Here is a 17,590-nt window from a genome sequence, read left to right on the forward strand (position 1 = left end):
TTCATACATGTACTAGCCAAACGGGACTGTACAAACATGTTCACTGAAGCACTGGGGAACAGGGAAGTCTGGGGAAAACAAAATGCTCTTCAATAGGGAAATGCAGCAAATAAAAATATCCCTATGATAGAATATTACACAGTAGTGAAAGAAAAAGACTGTATTTATATGTAATGGTAAAGAATGACCTCAAAAACCCAACAATGAATTTTTTGAAATCAAGATTTAAAATAATACATATGGCAAAACATATTGGTGTAATTTTGTAATGTACAATATTATTCTACATATTTTTATAGATATAAAAATGCAGCATCAACAGAAAAATGTGGTATAAAAGGATACAGACCAAATTCATAATCATGGTTGTCTTTGGGAAGTGAAAGTAATCAGGACTAGGTAACAAAACTATGAGGATTTCACCTTTAGCTGTAATGTTATTTGCTTAAAAGTATAAAATTTTTTAAAAAGCCAAAATATTAACACTTCTTAATTCTGAGTGGTGGACAGAAAAGAGTTAACATAGCAGCAGGCCTGACTGCTATCCTTTTAGAAAGGCTGTTAACTACACCGGCCTTTTGGCTGGCATCTGGAAACATAGCTTTTAGAAGGCTTCCCACCACCTAACAGATAAGAATGGCTTCGTGTGTGTAAACTGTTCTTACCCAACGGTTGATGCCCCAACACCCATTTTCCTTCTAGGAGTCTAGGATTTTGCTTTGTGTTTGGCAGAGGGTGTTTATGTGACCAGCCCCCAATAAAAACCCTGGCCACCAAGTCTCTAACAAGCCCCCCTGGTAGACAATATTTCAGACACGTTGTCACAACTCACTGCTGGGAAGAATTAAGTGTATTCACTGAGACTCCACTGGTAAAGAACTCTTAGAAGCTTCTGATGGTTTCCTCCAGACTTTGCTCCATGAATCTTTTTCCTTTGCCAATTCTACATTGTCTCCTTTCGTCTCATAAATCAGAGCCAAAAGTATGAGTATGCGCTGTGTCCTGTAAGTCCTAATGAATTGTGGAAACCAAGGGTGATCTTGGGGACCTTCTGACCCAGTATGTTTTTGGGTTTTCTTTTATAATATAGGCTAAACATGAAAGACAAAGGAGTCTTTGAGAGAGAGGGAGGTAGAGAAGGGAATAGGGAAGAATAGATGAAAAATATGCTTTAAACTGAGTAATTCCTAGCTCTTTCCTTTCTTATGAGACATTCAACATACATCACCTTCACTATCTACACCCAAGTTATTCCTTTCCTCAAAGAAAGCCACCTGTAGTATACCTCATCTGTCGCAGGCAGCCCACAGCATATTCTCGCACGTACTGATCTGGATAGTTGAAATCTAGAAGCTCCAAGGCCTCCCGGGGGGGCAGTTTAGGCCAAATCTGAAGTAGGGCTTGAAGCTGTTGAAAAATTGAAACTGGTTCAGAAATTATAGGGGGGGAAAATAATCTATTTTTCCTTAGCACACAGGAGCAGAGATGGGTCAAAAGAAAGAAAAAGCATACTTACAATTACATAGGACTCAAAAATCCACTGCTGTTTACATAAATTAATAATGTCTTTACTGAAATACTCTATAGATAAGCAAGTAATAGAATGATACATTGAATATGCGATTCTACAATCATTAGCCATTAAATAATTTTGTAATTTTGTAAAGGAAAGAGAGAGAAAGAAATGATCAAGGAATAAAGGTAGGAGAGTCTGGGTGGCTCAGTCAGTTAAGCATCAGACTCTTGATTTAAAGTTAGGTTATGATCTCACAGTTGGTGAGAGTGAACCCTGCTTCGGGATCTGTGCTGATAGTGTGGAGCCTAATTGAGATCTTCTTTCTCCCTCCCTCTCTGCCCCTCCCCTGCTCATTTGCATGCACAGGCAAGCATACACTCCAGTACTCTCTCTCTCTCTCTCTCAAAAATAAACATTTAAACATTTAAATCTAAAAGCGGGGGAGGGGAAGTGAGAGAGAGAGACACAGAATCTAAAGCAGGCTACAGGCTTTGAGCTGTCAGCACAGAGCCCGATGCAGGGCTTGAACTCACGAACCATGAGATCATGACCTGAGCCGAAGTCGGAGGCTTAACTGACTGAGCCACCCAGGCGCCCCTAAGTAAACATTTTTTTAAAAAACTGATAACGGGGCGCCTGGGTGGCGCAGTCGGTTAAGCGTCCGACTTCAGCCAGGTCACGATCTCGCGGTCCGGGAGTTCGAGCCCCGCGTCAGGCTCTGGGCTGATGGCTCAGAGCCTGGAGCCTGTTTCCGATTCTGTGTCTCCCTCTCTCTCTGCCCCTCCCGCCGTTCATGCTCTGTCTCTCTCTGTCCCAAAAATAAATAAATGTTGAAGAAAAAAAAATTAAAAAAAAAAATAAAAAACTGATAATTATGATTCGTGGTCCTTCAAAGCTCACCCCTGTTGGACAAAAATCTTATTACTTAATATTTGATAGATTTCAATGGGTTTTCTTGAGTTTCCAAAGAATACACACAAAATGTATGCAAGATTAGAGCTACAAAAACATGGCAAACAGATGGAAATGACCAGAGGACTTCTCTCACTTGACTGCTCAATCTCACAGTCATATTGCAAGAGGTAGCCAGTGAGTATCTGCCAGCTAGCCACCTTGTCATTTGTCATTTGACCTTGTGCATGAAACTTGGACTTTTGAGAACTAAACATAGTTTTTAGTGTATTATCATTATTTTTTTTATTTAACTTTATTTTTTATTTTTTAAAATTTACATCCGAATTAGTTAGTATATAGTGAAGCAGTGATTTCAGTAGATTCCTTAATGCCCCTTACCCACTTAGCCCATCCCCCCTCCCACAACCCCTCCAGCAACCCTCAGTTTGTTCTTCATGTTTATGAGTCTCTTTTGTTTTGTCCCCCTCCCTGTTTTCATATTATTTTTGTTTCCCCTCCCTTATGTTCATCTGTTTTGTCTCTTAAACTCCTCATGAGTGAAGTCATATGATTTTTGTCTTTCTCTGACTAATTTCACTTAGCATAATACCCTCCAGTTCCATGCACATAGTTGCAAATGGCAAGATTTCATTCTTTTTGATTGCCGAGTAATACTCCATTGTATATATATACCACGTCTTCTTTATCCATTCATTCATCAATGGACATCTGGGCTCTTTCCATACTTTGGCTAATGTTGATAGTGCTGCTATAAACACGGGGGTGCATGTGTCCCTTCGAAACAGCACACCTGTATCCCTTGGATAAATGCCTAGTAGTGCAATTGCTGAGTTGTAGGGTGGTTCTAATTAGTTTATTATTTTAATTCTACTAATTATTCAACTGCTCTCATTAACTATGTCAAGTGCCCAAAATAGGTCAATAATATTTGAATGAATACCTAGCAGCTAAGTTAAAAGGTATTTTCTCAGATCAAGCAAATTTAACCTCATTAAAGATACTTTTTAAGAAATTAATTTTTCTGGGGTGCATGGGTGACTGAGTCCGTTGAGCATCCAACTCTTGATTCAGCTCAGGTCATGATCTCACAGTTCCTGAGACGGAGCCCTGTGATGGGCTCTGCGCTGACAGCACAGAGACTGCTTGAGATTCTCTCTCTTCCTCTCTCTGTCCTACCACCTCTCAAAATAAATAAACTTTAAAAAAATTAACTTAATTTTTCTATTATTTTACATTTACAGAGAAAAATAACACTTTTGAATTATGGGGACAGGGCTATTAGAGAAAAAATGTCTAAAAATGCTCCTAACCAGTGTAATAATGAAAACAAGTTTGACACATACTGGTTTAAAGATATGAAACACCTACCTCAGACCACTTTTTATCACTGATGAGACCACCCTCCCCACTTTGCCCAAAGTTCTAATAGACCAACAGTCCTCATTATGGAAAGAGGAGTCAAGGGGGACCATTTCCTGAGGGTCTGAAACAGTAGTTAAAAAAAAACTAGCATCCCCAGTTAACACATGGACTACAACACTACACACAAAAACAATACAGGGCAGATAACATTCTGTAATACTAGATGGTTAAACTATGCTGGGAATTAAAAAGAGCACTACTATTGGAAAGAAGTTACCTTTGGTAAGATTACTTACAATTATTAAAGAATTAATTATATAAATGTAAACTAAAAAAATTTGCAAAACTCACTACTTTAGTTTGAGGAAAGCTATGAGAGTGAATAGGGAAAATGTGACTCAGCCATATAAATAATGAATGCAGTGCCAATTAACTACCAGCCTTTTGCAAAGACTATCGAAACCCCTTCCACAATATGTCAACAGAATATTTTCCTGTGGATTAATGGAAGGCTACTCTTTTTTAAATCTTGGGGCAGTGGAGAAGCTGCTCTTCTACAGAATTTTCACCCACGGCTTTTGCCTTTAGTATTTATTGGGATACAAACTTTGCACCAGGCTCTGGCTCTCTACTTCTTAAGACAGTCAATTTATTAAAAATTCAGTTTATATATTTTTTGCACTCATTCACTGTAACTGGCAATGGGACAAAGTTGTGAAAGCAAGCATGTTACTTTTTTTTTTTTTTAACTTTTTTAACGTTTATTTATTATTGAGAGACAGAGAGAGACAAAGCATGAGCATGGGAGGGACAGAGAGATGGGGAAACACAGAATCCGAAGCAGGTTCCAGGCTCTGAGCTGAACGCACAGAGCCCGACGTGGGGCTCAAACTCACAAACCGCGAGATCATGACCTGAGCCGAAGTCGGACACTGAGCCACCCAGGAGCCCCAAGCACATTACTATTTATTCCATCAACTTTTTTTCTCAAAACTACTAAAAAAGAGGATTAGGATTGGCTTTCTTCTATTGAAATGGAGGACATTAGGTTATATCTGAAAACAATGCTTTAGATTACCTCATGGAAATGAGACAAGTATGCTAAATTCCCGAATGTAAAAAAAATTTCTGTCCCCAGGGTTCAAATAAAGAAATATTATGCATAAACTGGCTCATTCCATTTTCTGACAGTTGACCTAAGAAACCTCTCTCTCAGATATCCTTAAGAGTACAGCCAAAAATTTCTTCTATTTTAATGTTATACAAAATAATAATATGATGGATTTCTTGGATAAGCAGTTAGAACTGAACACTAATGGATACATTAGAAGCAGGCAAATGTGTCAAATAAAAAATGCTTATATCTTATGTTCCACCGTTACAGGGGTTTCATAGAAAACTAACCTTGAATGTAAATAAGTAAGTAGTCAGAAGATAACTATGTCAAAACAATCAAAACCTATCTAAATGACAAAAATAGTTCCTTTTCAGAGTAAACAGTGTTCATATGATCTAACTGTATAAATAGTTTAAATGAGGTACATTATAATACAATTAGGTAACATGATTCAAAAAATTGTTAAATACTAGAAATAAACTCAAGAGAAGTCCTTTCTAAACTCTAAACTTAGAGAAGTAAAATAATAAAATAAAATAAAATAAAATAAAATAAAATAAAATAAAATAAAATAAAATAAAATAAAATAAATTTTAAATATATATGATTAAAATAAATATGCATTTCTTGAAAATCTTTAAAAGTCATTTTATGGGGCACCTGGGTAGCTCAGTCTGTTAGGCATCGACATCAGCTCAGGTCATGATTCTCACAGCTCATGAGTTTGAGCCCCACATCAGGCTCTGACCTGACACCTCAGCCTGCTCAGATTCTGTGTCCCTCTCTCGCTCTGCCCCTCCCCCACTCATTCTCGCTCTCTTGCTGTCTCTCTCAAGAATAAACGTTAAAAAAATTTTTTTTAAGTCATTATAGATTTTACACCTGAAACGAATATAACACTAATATAACTAGAATTAAATTTAAAAAAATTTTTAAGTTGCTATAGATTTACTAAGACCAGAAAACTTTTATTTTTTTATTTTTTTTTTTTCAACGTTTATTTATTTTTGGGACAGCGAGAGACAGAGCATGAACGGGGGAGGGGCAGAGAGAGAGGGAGACACAGAATCGGAAACAGGCTCCAGGCTCTGAGCCATCAGCCCAGAGCCTGACGCGGGGCTCGAACTCACGGACCGCGAGATCGTGACCTGGCTGAAGTCGGACGCTTAACTGACTGCGCCACCCAGGCGCCCCAAGACCAGAAAACTTTTAAAAAGATCAGTTGAATTCAAACAAGTAAGGTAAACAAATATGGTTATTTTAAACATACCAAATGTATTCATTCTGATTAAAAAACCATTTCAAGGATCTTTCTATAGAGCACTGATAACCACTGCATTTAATAAATGACAGTGGTTTTTCCAGCATTCTGAAAATTAAATCAAGAAACTAAAATTTGTTTGGCTCTTTGGAACAATTTTTTTCCTTTCTTTATTCTGCCTCAAGGCAAACATTCATCAATACTGCCCAATTAAACTGAATGTTAAAAGTGATCTAAAACATCAGCTTCTAGAAAGAGGTAATTTTCAAACAATACATGTTCATTTTAGAACAGTCATCGCAGAAATTAGTCATTTTAATATTAAAACATTGGAGCTCACTGAATGAAACTGTTAGAAATAATCCAGAACCTACTTACTACGCGCAGGTAGTAATTACAATGATTACACCAAAAGCAATGTTTTAATTGTTCTTAGTGAAAGATATAGAAAACCTACCTAAAATCTGGAATTTTAAAATCTTAAACTTTCTAGTCTATCATTTAGAGTATATGTAAAGGTTTAAAACATGAAAATTTCTCCTATGGAAAATTATCCAATCTATGGAGATATACCTATGTTAGAAAGGACAATGTACATGAAATCAACAAAGTAATATATATTCCCAAAAGGAATTATAAAAATTATCTTTTACTCTTACCTGAGCAACATCTTCAAGTTTATTCCACTTGATTGACAGCAGTAATTTTGGCAGTGACTGTGGGAAATTCTCTCTGCAATCTTGTCGCAAAGTCCAAATAAGATCCATTTCGTTCTCACACAGTTGAGACAAGGGATCCCTGTCCAAGATTTCTTTCAGTACAGCAAGAAACTTTTTTCCACCTCGACTCTAAGAAAGTAAAATACTCATTCATCACATAATTTAATTCTGTGAACAGCACTGGCAAACACTTAGCAAATCTATATACAAGAAATTTATAAACAATTTATGAGCTTTAACATGTAAGATACTAAAAATCGAATTTCTTAAAAAGATTATTAAGGATGGATGCCCTTTTTATATGTTTTATTGATAGAATATTAAATTTGTAAGCTAAGGATGAAGGAAAGAATTATTTTTAAACAGTTCTTAAAAAGGGGTGGAAATACGGATTCTTTAAAAGTCCATGTGCAAACACTAGGTGGCAGAATTGCAATTTGGATTAAAAAGTCATTTATTATTTGAACTGAATTTCCTATCTTTCCATTTTAATTTTTAATTTCTATAAACAAATAAAACAACAAAGACAAACCAAACATATGAAGTTTTTAAAAAAGTGTAAGTGTCTTGTTAGCTCAGAGGCATAAAAACCACTGGATTAAGCAATAAATCTTGGATAAAACTAAACATGAAACAAATACAGTTATCTCATTTTCTTTCCCAATCCTTGTAAGAATAAACTAAAATAATGAAGATGGCCCATGCTATTTTTTGGATCTAGACTCTGAATTATAGTAACATGAAAAAAGAAAGAGATTCATTTCCCATACTTAAAGAAAAACTTTATCATTTAGGCCAAAATACATTAAAAAAAAAAAAAAACCCTTTCCAGAATAGGAATTTTTAACTGATATTTCATATAAGCATTAAACTAGTTATATTATTTTCTAAAGTAATGAGATTAAAAATAATATATGCACATGCACAAAAGAATGGGGATTATAATTCTCTACACAGACAGAACTGTCTATGTAAAAAATCTGAAAGAATCAACAAAAATATTACTGGAACATAATTAAAGCAAGATTGTAGAACACAGGTTAGTATACAAAAGTAAATTACTTTCCTATATATCAGCAACGTAAGTGCTATTTGAAATTAAAAACCTAATACCACTTACGTTAGCACCCAAAAATATGAAAACTTAGGTATAAAACTAACAAAATATGTACAAAATCTATATGAGGAAAACTACTGAACTCTGGTGAAAGAAATCAAAGAACTAAATAAACAGAAAGATATTCCATGTTCATGAATAGTAAGATTCAGTACTGTCAGAATGTCAGCTCTTCCCAATGTAATCAACAGATTTAATGCAAACCCAATCAAAATTCTGTAGATGTCAATAAAGTGATTCTAAAGTTATATGGAGAGACAAAAGACCCAGAACAGCCAACACAATAATGAAGAAGCAATTAAGTTGAAGGATTGACACTACCGAACTTAGTAAAAATAAATGTGAAACACAAAACTATAAAACTCCTAGCAGATAATATAAGAGAAAACCTAGATGACCTGGAGTTTGGCAATGGTTTTTTACATATAATACCAAAGGCATGATCCATCAATTAAAGAACCATTAATCTGGATTTCAGTAAATTTAAAATTATCTCCTCTGTGAAAGACACTGTCAAGGGAACGAAGAGAGAAGCTACAGATTGGGAGAAAATACCTGCAAAAAGACTTACCTGATAAAGGGCCATTACCCAATTACACAAACAGCCCTTAAAAACTCAACAATTAGAAAATAAACCATCAGACTAAAATATAAGTCCTGAACAGACAGCTCACCAAACAAGGTTACAGACGTAACAAGAGCATATAAAACGATGCTTAACATCATATGTCATCAGGGAAAGGCAAAATAAACAAATAAGAGATAAGACTACACACCTATTAGAATGGCCAAAATCCAGAACACTGACAACACCAAATGCTGTTGAGGATATGGAGGAACTCTTATTCACTGCTGGTGGGAATGCAAAACACTGCAACTGCTTAGAAAGACAGCGTGGCAGTGTCTTACAAAACTAAACATACTCTTACCATACAATCCAGTAATCATGCCCCTTCGTATTTACCAAAAGGAGTTGAAAATTTATGCCCACCAAAAACCCCGCACATGGATGTTTATAGCATCTTTATTCAAAATTGTCAAAATTTAGAAGCAACCAAGATGTCCTTCAGTGGGCGAATGGATAAACTGTAATACATACAGACAACGGAGTATTATTTAACACTAAAAGGAAAAGAGCTTTCATGCCACAAAAAGACATGGAGGACCCTTAAGTACATAGCACTAAGGGAAAGAAGCCAGTTTGAAAAGACTGCATACTCTATGATTCCAACTTATATAACATGTAGAAAAGACCAAACTATGGAGAGAATAAAAAGATCAGTGGTTGCCAGGGGTAGGGTGGGGAAATGAATAGGCAGAGCACAGAGGATTCATGGGACAGTAAAAATATTCTGCATAATATGATAGTGATAAAAACATATCACACATTGTCCAAACTCACAAAATACACAACACCAAGAATGAAACCCAAGGTAAACAAACTATGGACTTTGGGTGATTATGATTTGTCAATATAGGTGCATTCTTGGTAACAAATATACCACTTTGGTGAGTGATGTCGCTAATGGGAAAGGGAGATGCATGTGAAGGGATAGGGGTATATGAGAAATCTCTGTACCTTCCTGCTGATTTTGTTGTGATCCTAAAACCGTTCCTTAAAAAATTATTTTACACACACACACACACACACAATGTACAATTACAATGGGTTTATATTCAGACCTTCAACCTAAAAATGGTATGCTCTCTTTTACAGGCTTGACAGGGTTTCTCCAAAAAATTATCATGACAAGTCATCAGAATCTGAAAATCAAACTCCTACACTTACTTACATATCTCAAAATGAAACCTGCTGCTGCAAACAACACAGTATAAATTGTTCATGTCAGCGAAACGCAGACTGCTGTTAAATACTGCAAAAAGCTAGCAAATCTACTGTAATTTTGTGAATCAAAATTAGACTCTACAGACCTACTATAAGTAAATATCCTGAAGACCTATGAGTAAACTAAGAGGGAAAAGCAAGGGGATTGGCTCTATAATTGTACTGTGATTGTTTACCGAGCTATGAAAAGCACAGCACTGAATAAAGCCAAGGTAAAAATAAACAACTACCAGAAATGTGGCAGGAAGCCCAAAGAAAACACAGAATCTTACATTCTTTTGCAAAACCCAAAATAATCAGTAATGAAAACTTACACTGTATAGGGTAAATGGTGATCTTATACACCTGTTCAAATGTTTGAACTAAAGTAAGATAATGGTGGAAAGCAATTAACACATTTATATTCTCTATTTTTCTTTACATGTGGATTTTTCAAAAACCATATACATATTATGATATAACAGTGATTACTGACTAGAATAAATCAAAGCAAACACACTTTGCTATAAGCACATCAAAAAAATGAGTGTGGCTTTCCCCCCCTTCCCAATGGGGGGGATATGGGTATGAGGGGGCATGAAAGGAAGAAGCCATCGCTATAACATAAAGGTTCAAGGAGAAACAAGTGTTGATATAGAAGCCACAGGAAGTTGTCCAGAGATCTAGCTAACATAATTAATGAAGGTGGCTACACTAAACAACAGCTTTTTAATGTGCACAAAACATATTTATATTAGAAGGAAATGCCATCTAAGACTTTCACAGCTACAGAGGAGAAGTCAATGTCTGGCTTCAAAGCTTCAAAGGACAGGCAGACTCTCTTGTTAGGGCTCACACAACCGGTGACTTTAAGTTGAAGCCAGTGCTAAATGACCATTCCAAAATCCGATGGCCCTTAAGAATTATGCTAAATCTACTCTGCCTGTGCTCTATAATAAATGGAACAACAAAGCCTGATGACAGCACATCTGTTTACAACATGGTTTACTGAATATATTATGCTCACTGTTGAGACCTACTGGTCAGAAAAAAAGATACTTTTCAAAACTTTAGTACTGACAATGCACCTGGTCATCTAAGGGCTCTGATGGAGATGTACAATTAGACTGATGTTGTTTCATGCCACCAACACAATATCCACCCTGCAATCCATAGATTAAGGAGTAATTTCAACTTTCAAGCCTTATTATCTAGGAAATATATTTTGTGAGGTCAAAGTTGCCACAGTGATTCCTCTGATGGATGTGGACAAAGTAAATTGAAAACATTCTGGAAAGGATTCACCATTCTAGATGCCATTAAGAACACTCATCATTCATGAAAGAGGTCAAAATATCAACATTAACAAGGAGTTTGGAAGAAGTTGATTCCAACCCTCATGGATGACTCTGAGTGTTTCAAGACTTCAGGGGAGGAAGTAACTGCAGATGTGGTAAAAACAGCAAGAGAACCAGAAGTGAAGCCTGAATATGTGACAGACATGATGCAATCTCATGATAAAACATGAACAGATGAGGACTTGTTTCTTATGGATCAGCAAAGAAAGTGTTTTTTAAGTTTATTCATTTTTGAGGTGGGGGGGGGGCAGCGAGAGACACAGAATCCGAAGCAGGCTCGAGGCTCTGAGCCGTGAGCACAGAGCCCGACGCGGGGCTCAGACTCACGACTGTGAGATCATGACCTGAGCCAAAGTCGGATGCTTAGCCAACTGAACCACCCAGGTGCCCCAAAGAAAGTGGTTTCTTGAGATAGAATCTACCGCTGGTAAAGATGCTGTGAAGTCTGTTGAAATGACAACAAAGGATTTAGAATATGACATAAACTTAGTTGATAAAGCAGCAACAGGGATTGAAAGGATGGACTCTAATTTTGAAACAAGTTCTACTGTGGGTAAAATGCTATTAAGCAGATTGCATGCTGCAGAGAAATCGTTCCTGAAAGGAAGAAGAGTCAATTAATGCAGCAAACTTCATTGTGGTCTTATTTTTTTTTTTTAATATTTTTTTTCAACTTTTATTTATTTTTTTGGGACAGAGAGAGACAGAGCACGAACGGGGGAGGGGCAGAGACAGAGGGAGACACAGAATCGGAAACAGGCTCCAGGCTCTGAGCCGTCAGCCCAGAGCCCGACGCGGGGCTCGAACTCACGGACCGCGAGATCGTGACCTGAGCTGAAGTCGGACGCTTAACCGACTGCGCCACCCAGGCGCCCCTACTGTGGTCTTATTTTAAGAACTGCCACAGTTACCCCCACCTGCAGCAACTTCCACCCTGATCAGTCACAAGTCATCAACATCAAGGCAAGAACTTCCACCACCAAACAGATTACAACTTGCTGAAAGCTCAGGTAATGATTAGCACTTTTTAACAAAAAGTGTTTTTAAATTAAGGTATGGATATTGTGTTTTAGGTGTAATGCTGTAGCACATGTAAGATTACAGTACAGTGTAAACATAACTTTTTTTTTTTTTTTAATTTTTTTTTTCAACGTTTATTTATTTTTTGGGGACAGAGAGAGACAGAGCACGAACGGGGGAGGGGCAGAGACAGAGGGAGACACAGAATCGGAAACAGGCTCCAGGCTCCGAGCCGTCAGCCCAGAGCCCGACGCGGGGCTCGAACTCACGGACCGCGAGATCGTGACCTGGCTGAAGTCGGACGCTTAACCGACTGCGCCACCCAGGCGCCCCTAAACATAACTTTTATATGCAGTAGGAAGCCAAAAAATTCATGACTCACTTTATTGTGATATTCCCTTTATTGCAGTGGTCTGGAACAGAACCCACAGTATCCCCAAGGTCTGCCTATAATTGCATGGCAAGCTGATAAGCGTATACTTGCACTTCTTTTGTGTCATTAAAAAGAAGTGCTCTCAAAGTATTTATGGTAGCAGATGACTTGTACTGCAGGACTATGGATATTTTTGAAAACTCTTAATGGCAAAGCAGAAGACACCTTGAGCCAGACATTTCTCCAACTAGCCAACATTAAATAGAGCTTTGATTCTGTGTAAATGAAAAAAACATACACTCTCTCCATTTTGCCTTCTGGCCTCTATATAATTAACCGTTCTATGTAGAATGGCCTTACACTGAAGACACATAAAAACTGTAAACAGACAACATGGTAAGAGAACATTAGGTCAGACTCAGCAAAGTCTTAAATGATCTTAAGAGTAAAAAAATTAAACTAAAAAGTATAGGTGGTAGAAAAATTGCATATGGTGTAAACTAAACAAAGTAATCTACTTTGTAGTTTTTGGGTACAAACAATGGGTATGTGTGGCAGAAATTACTGTTTATTCCTCAGTATGCATTCTGCTCTTCATCCTTTATTAACTAGAATCTTTTTCTGGCCAAGCACATGACTGCCCAGCCTACGACTACATTTCCCAGCCTCACTTGTGGTTAGGTATGGCCATGTGAGGAAGTCCTGATTAATGAGATATGAGCAGCAATGAGGCATATAAATGATATCCTCAAAAAGAATGGGTACGGCCTCTACTCTTGCTTTCCCTATTCCTTGCTGGCTGCACCATAATACACAAGAAACTGAAGCACTAGTATTAAACTTGAGACAAAAAGTACACACTAACATGATAGAGCACCAAGATGGAAGAAACTGGTTCCCCAGCACTGTAAATCCTGGCCTGATTATATATGCTGTTACATGAGATAAATAAAATTACAGCCTCTTCATTCAACTGAATACTATTCAAAAAGACAGTATTGTCAATCTATGAGGTGGCATAACATCCCTTAAAGACTAGCTGCTGGGGGTGCTTGGCTGGTTCAGTCAGTAGTGCATGCAACTCTTGATCTCACACTGGTGAGTTCAAGCCCCATGTTGAGCATGGAGCCTATATATATATATATAGTATATACAATACAATACAATAAAAAAGACGAGGTGCTAAACCTGTGCTTATATCAGAAAAGGGTTTACCATTGAACACAGACCACCTACAAATAGCTGCCATTCAACAAAAAACATAGTATGTACATACTCACATACACTTTCAGGCTATTCTTCCATAAGAGTATGGTCATCTATAAGCTCATTACCATAAATGAGATGAAAGTAACTAATAAGGAGAAAGGGTCCTTTTAAAACCTTGATACTTACTGATACATTAGCACTGTCACTGCTTGCAATCTCAGCTGCCTTCTCGATTATCTGTTAAAAAAAAACTTTTAAAATTAAATTTTGGCTCTTGTATTTGGAAAATTTTAATTGTAAATGATTATAATTGTACTTAGACTAAAAAAAACAACATATGGTCTGGCATTTCTATGCTTTATAATGTAAACATGAATTTTAAACGCAAAATGGTATTATACAGTGATTCCCAATCTTCGAACTTTTTTTTAAATCTTTTTAGAAAATATTTTTATTTATTTTTGAGAGACAGAATGCGAGCAGGGAGGGATAGAGAGAGAGGGGGACAGAGGATCAAAAGCCGGCTGTACACTGACAGCGGCGAGCCCGATATAGGGCTGGAAAATTAGATCATGACCTGAGCCTAAGTTGGACACTCAACTGACTGAGCCACCCAGGCGCCCCCCCCCCAATCCCAATCTTTAAACTCTTGACAACTGGGTATCAAGGGTATTATTATAAGGGACTGTGACTCCTAGGGTGCACTAGCATTGTCTCTAGACAAAATAAGCAATGGCTTGCATATGCATATGAAAGAATTTTAAATACAGGTAAATATTTTCTGCTTAAGAAAATGCAAAGGTATACAAGAGTTACTAAATAAATAGTAAGGTTTTGTCACTGTTTTTCTGACTTAACATAACAAAAGTAGAGTATCAAGAGACACCCGTTTGAATTCATTAAGTTCTAAATGGGCTCTGATTCTTTTTTTTAAGTTTATTTATTTTGAGAGAGAGAGAGAGAGAGAGAGAGAGAGAGAGAGAGAGAGAGAATGAGGTAGGGGCAGAGAGAAAAAGAGGTAAAATGCCAAGCAGGCTCTGCACTGTCAGCACAGAGCTCAAACCCATGAACTGTGAGATCATGACCTGAGCCAAAATCAAGAGTCTGATGGTTAACCAACTGAGCCACCCAGATGCCCTTTAAAGAGACTCTGCTTCTTGAAAAGACAGGAAAAATCAGTGGTTAAAGAATCTGAAGATTTATATCCTGATACTGAGTTATATAATCCTAAATGAATAATTTAACTGTATCCTCAAATGTAAAGTGCAGTGATAACTCTTATCCTATTTCATAGGGTTGTTATAAAAACAAAATGAGATTACAGTCATTAATCAATAACCATAAAATTGACTTGAAAAGCAAAAGGTACACAAGTGATCACAACAAAAACTATTAAATTAAAAGAACACAGGGAACCTTCACCTTTTCTATCTGTATTAACTGATATTTTAAATGATCGCATATAAATTGTACAATTTAAAAAACCCAGTAATTATAAACATATTTATACAAATTTAAAGAAAAACCCTCTATCTCAAATTCATCTTCAAAGACAGACTAAGAGATTACAAAAGCAAAAAGTTTAGTGACGTAAGCAATATTTTTGTTTTTTAAAAATTGGACCTCTCTTGAAATAGCAGGTGAAAACTATTTAAATTTGCAGAGGATGTTCTATTTGTAAAAATGCTCCAAAATGCACATTTTATACACACACACACACACACACACACACACACACACACACACACACACACACAATGGAGTATTACTCGGCAATCAAAAAGAATGTAATCTTGCCATTTGCAACTACATGGATGGAATTAGAGAGTATTATGCTAAGCGAAATTAGAGAAAGACAAATATCATATGACTTCACTCATATGAGGATGTGAATAGACAAAACAGATGAACATAAGGGAAGGGAAGCACAAATAATATAAAAACAGGGAGGGGGACAAAACAAAAGAGACTCTTAAATATGGAGAACAAACAGAGGGTTACTGGAGAGATTGTGGGAGGGGGGACGGGCTAAATGGGTAAGGGCACTAAGGAATCTACTCCTGAAATCATTGTTGCACTATATGCTAACTAACTTGGATGTAAATTTAAAAAATTAATTACTTTAAAAAATAATAATAAAATGCACCCCATTTTGGAGCACCTAGGTGGCTCAGTCGGTTCAGTATCTGGCTCTTAATTTCGGCTCAGGTGATGATCTCATGGTTTGTTGGATCGAGTCCTGCACCCAGCTGAGCGCTGAGAGCTCAGAGTCTGCTTGGGATTCTCTCCTCCTACTTTGCTTCTCCCCCCATTTCATCCAAAAGAAACTATAATTGTTGAACTCACACTATAACAACACAAAAATAGTTGCAGCTTATACTATTAAATGTATCACAAGTAGCTATGCCTTCTGGTTAAATTGCTATTCTAAGGAATAAAGCCAAGGCATGAATGCAAAGAGGAGTCAAAATACCTTTTTCTACTCAATGAACACTAAGGTCTATGGTTCTTGACATATCTGAGATTTGAGATTTCTGCTGTAATAACCCCTATTATTACTAATCAGGAAAATACTTTAGAAGAATTTGAAATAAAAAGGCTTATTTTTTTATTTTTTTTACATTTATTTATTTATTTTGAGAGAGAAACAGCATAAGTGGGTGAGGGGTAGAGAGAGATGGAGTGAGAGAATCCCAAGCCGGCTCCACACTGACAGATGTGGGGCCTGAATGGACCATGAGATCATGACCTGAGCTGAAACCAACAGTCAGATGCTTAACCAACTGAGCTACCTCGGTGCCCCGAAAAGTTGCTTCTTATGTCGATTAAGTTCAATTAAAATGAGAGTAAAGAAGAAACATTAGATAACAAGTTTAATTTACATACTACTTTAGAAATCTATTCTATACAGGTCTGGTAGTGCTGGATTTTAAAATACAATTGATTTGAATATTATTTAGTGTGATATCAAATTTATTAATTTAGAATTATTTCTTTTGAAAAACAGAGAGAGAGAGAACATGAGCAGGGGAGGGGCAGAGAGAGGGAGAGACAGAGAGGATCCCAAGCAGGCTCTTCACTGTCAGCACAGAGACCGATGTGAGGCTCTAACTCATAAACCGTGAGATCATGACCTGAGCCAAAATCATGAGTCGAATGCTTAGCTGACCGGTATATTATTAATTTTTAAGGGAAGTTTATTCTCACATAGATTAAGGAAATAAAATAAATTAGCTATTCTCTGAGAATTTGCTTCAAGATTTTCTCATAAAAATCAGCATCAATCACACGTGAAGCAATGATGCCAAGCCTGAAGATAAAACATATGACAACTTAGCTCTCTTAGAATATAAATTAGCAAAGCCCCATTTTCAAATCCACGAGATACCCTCCAGATTGCCAAGATAAGCAGTTTGTATACTAAGGAAATGTGTTTAGAAATGGAAGTCCTTGGTATAGATTCTACATAATAATAGTACCTTAGGAAGTCTTCCTAATAGTAATATTCAACATAAATTATCTGTTCTTTGAATACCAATTCTAACAACAGCAGTGACTATGTCTTTAATCCCTGAATATGCTGGGCAAGCTTTAAGGACGGTTCACATGCTCAGATTTACATATGAATGTTTTCAATTGAAAAGAACCTCAGAGAACCATTATAATTTCCTCATTTTATAAATGAGAAACCTGACTTCCAGAGATACTATGTTCTACCTGGTCAGTGATGAAGCCAAGACTAAGTAAGAGTTAGCTGGCTCCACGCTCAGTGGTCTTTCCACTGAATCAAGCTGACAA

At 36.8% G+C, this 17,590-nt stretch overlaps 1 protein-coding gene across 3 annotated transcripts in view; it reads right to left on the bottom strand.

The window, feature by feature from the left end:
• The window catches only part of PIK3CB (phosphatidylinositol-4,5-bisphosphate 3-kinase catalytic subunit beta), a 182,221-nt gene that overhangs the window by 43,345 nt on the left and 121,286 nt on the right, over positions 1-17,590 (bottom strand). For all 3 annotated transcript variants that reach the window (XM_047098635.1, XM_047098638.1, XM_047098637.1), the window contains exons 12-14: positions 13,979-14,029; positions 6,831-7,019; positions 1,286-1,407 (exon numbers count right to left, since the gene is read on the bottom strand). In XM_047098635.1, coding sequence (XP_046954591.1) covers positions 1,286-1,407; positions 6,831-7,019; positions 13,979-14,029 — 362 coding nt within the window. The remainder of the gene's footprint in view (positions 1-1,285; positions 1,408-6,830; positions 7,020-13,978; positions 14,030-17,590) is intronic.

This window comes from Lynx rufus, unplaced genomic scaffold (genome assembly GCF_022079265.1).
Source record: "Lynx rufus isolate CCGP_SWC_20201006 ecotype Redwood Valley unplaced genomic scaffold, mLynRuf1.p SCAF_5, whole genome shotgun sequence".
NCBI classification, from domain to species: Eukaryota; Metazoa; Chordata; class Mammalia; order Carnivora; family Felidae; genus Lynx; species Lynx rufus.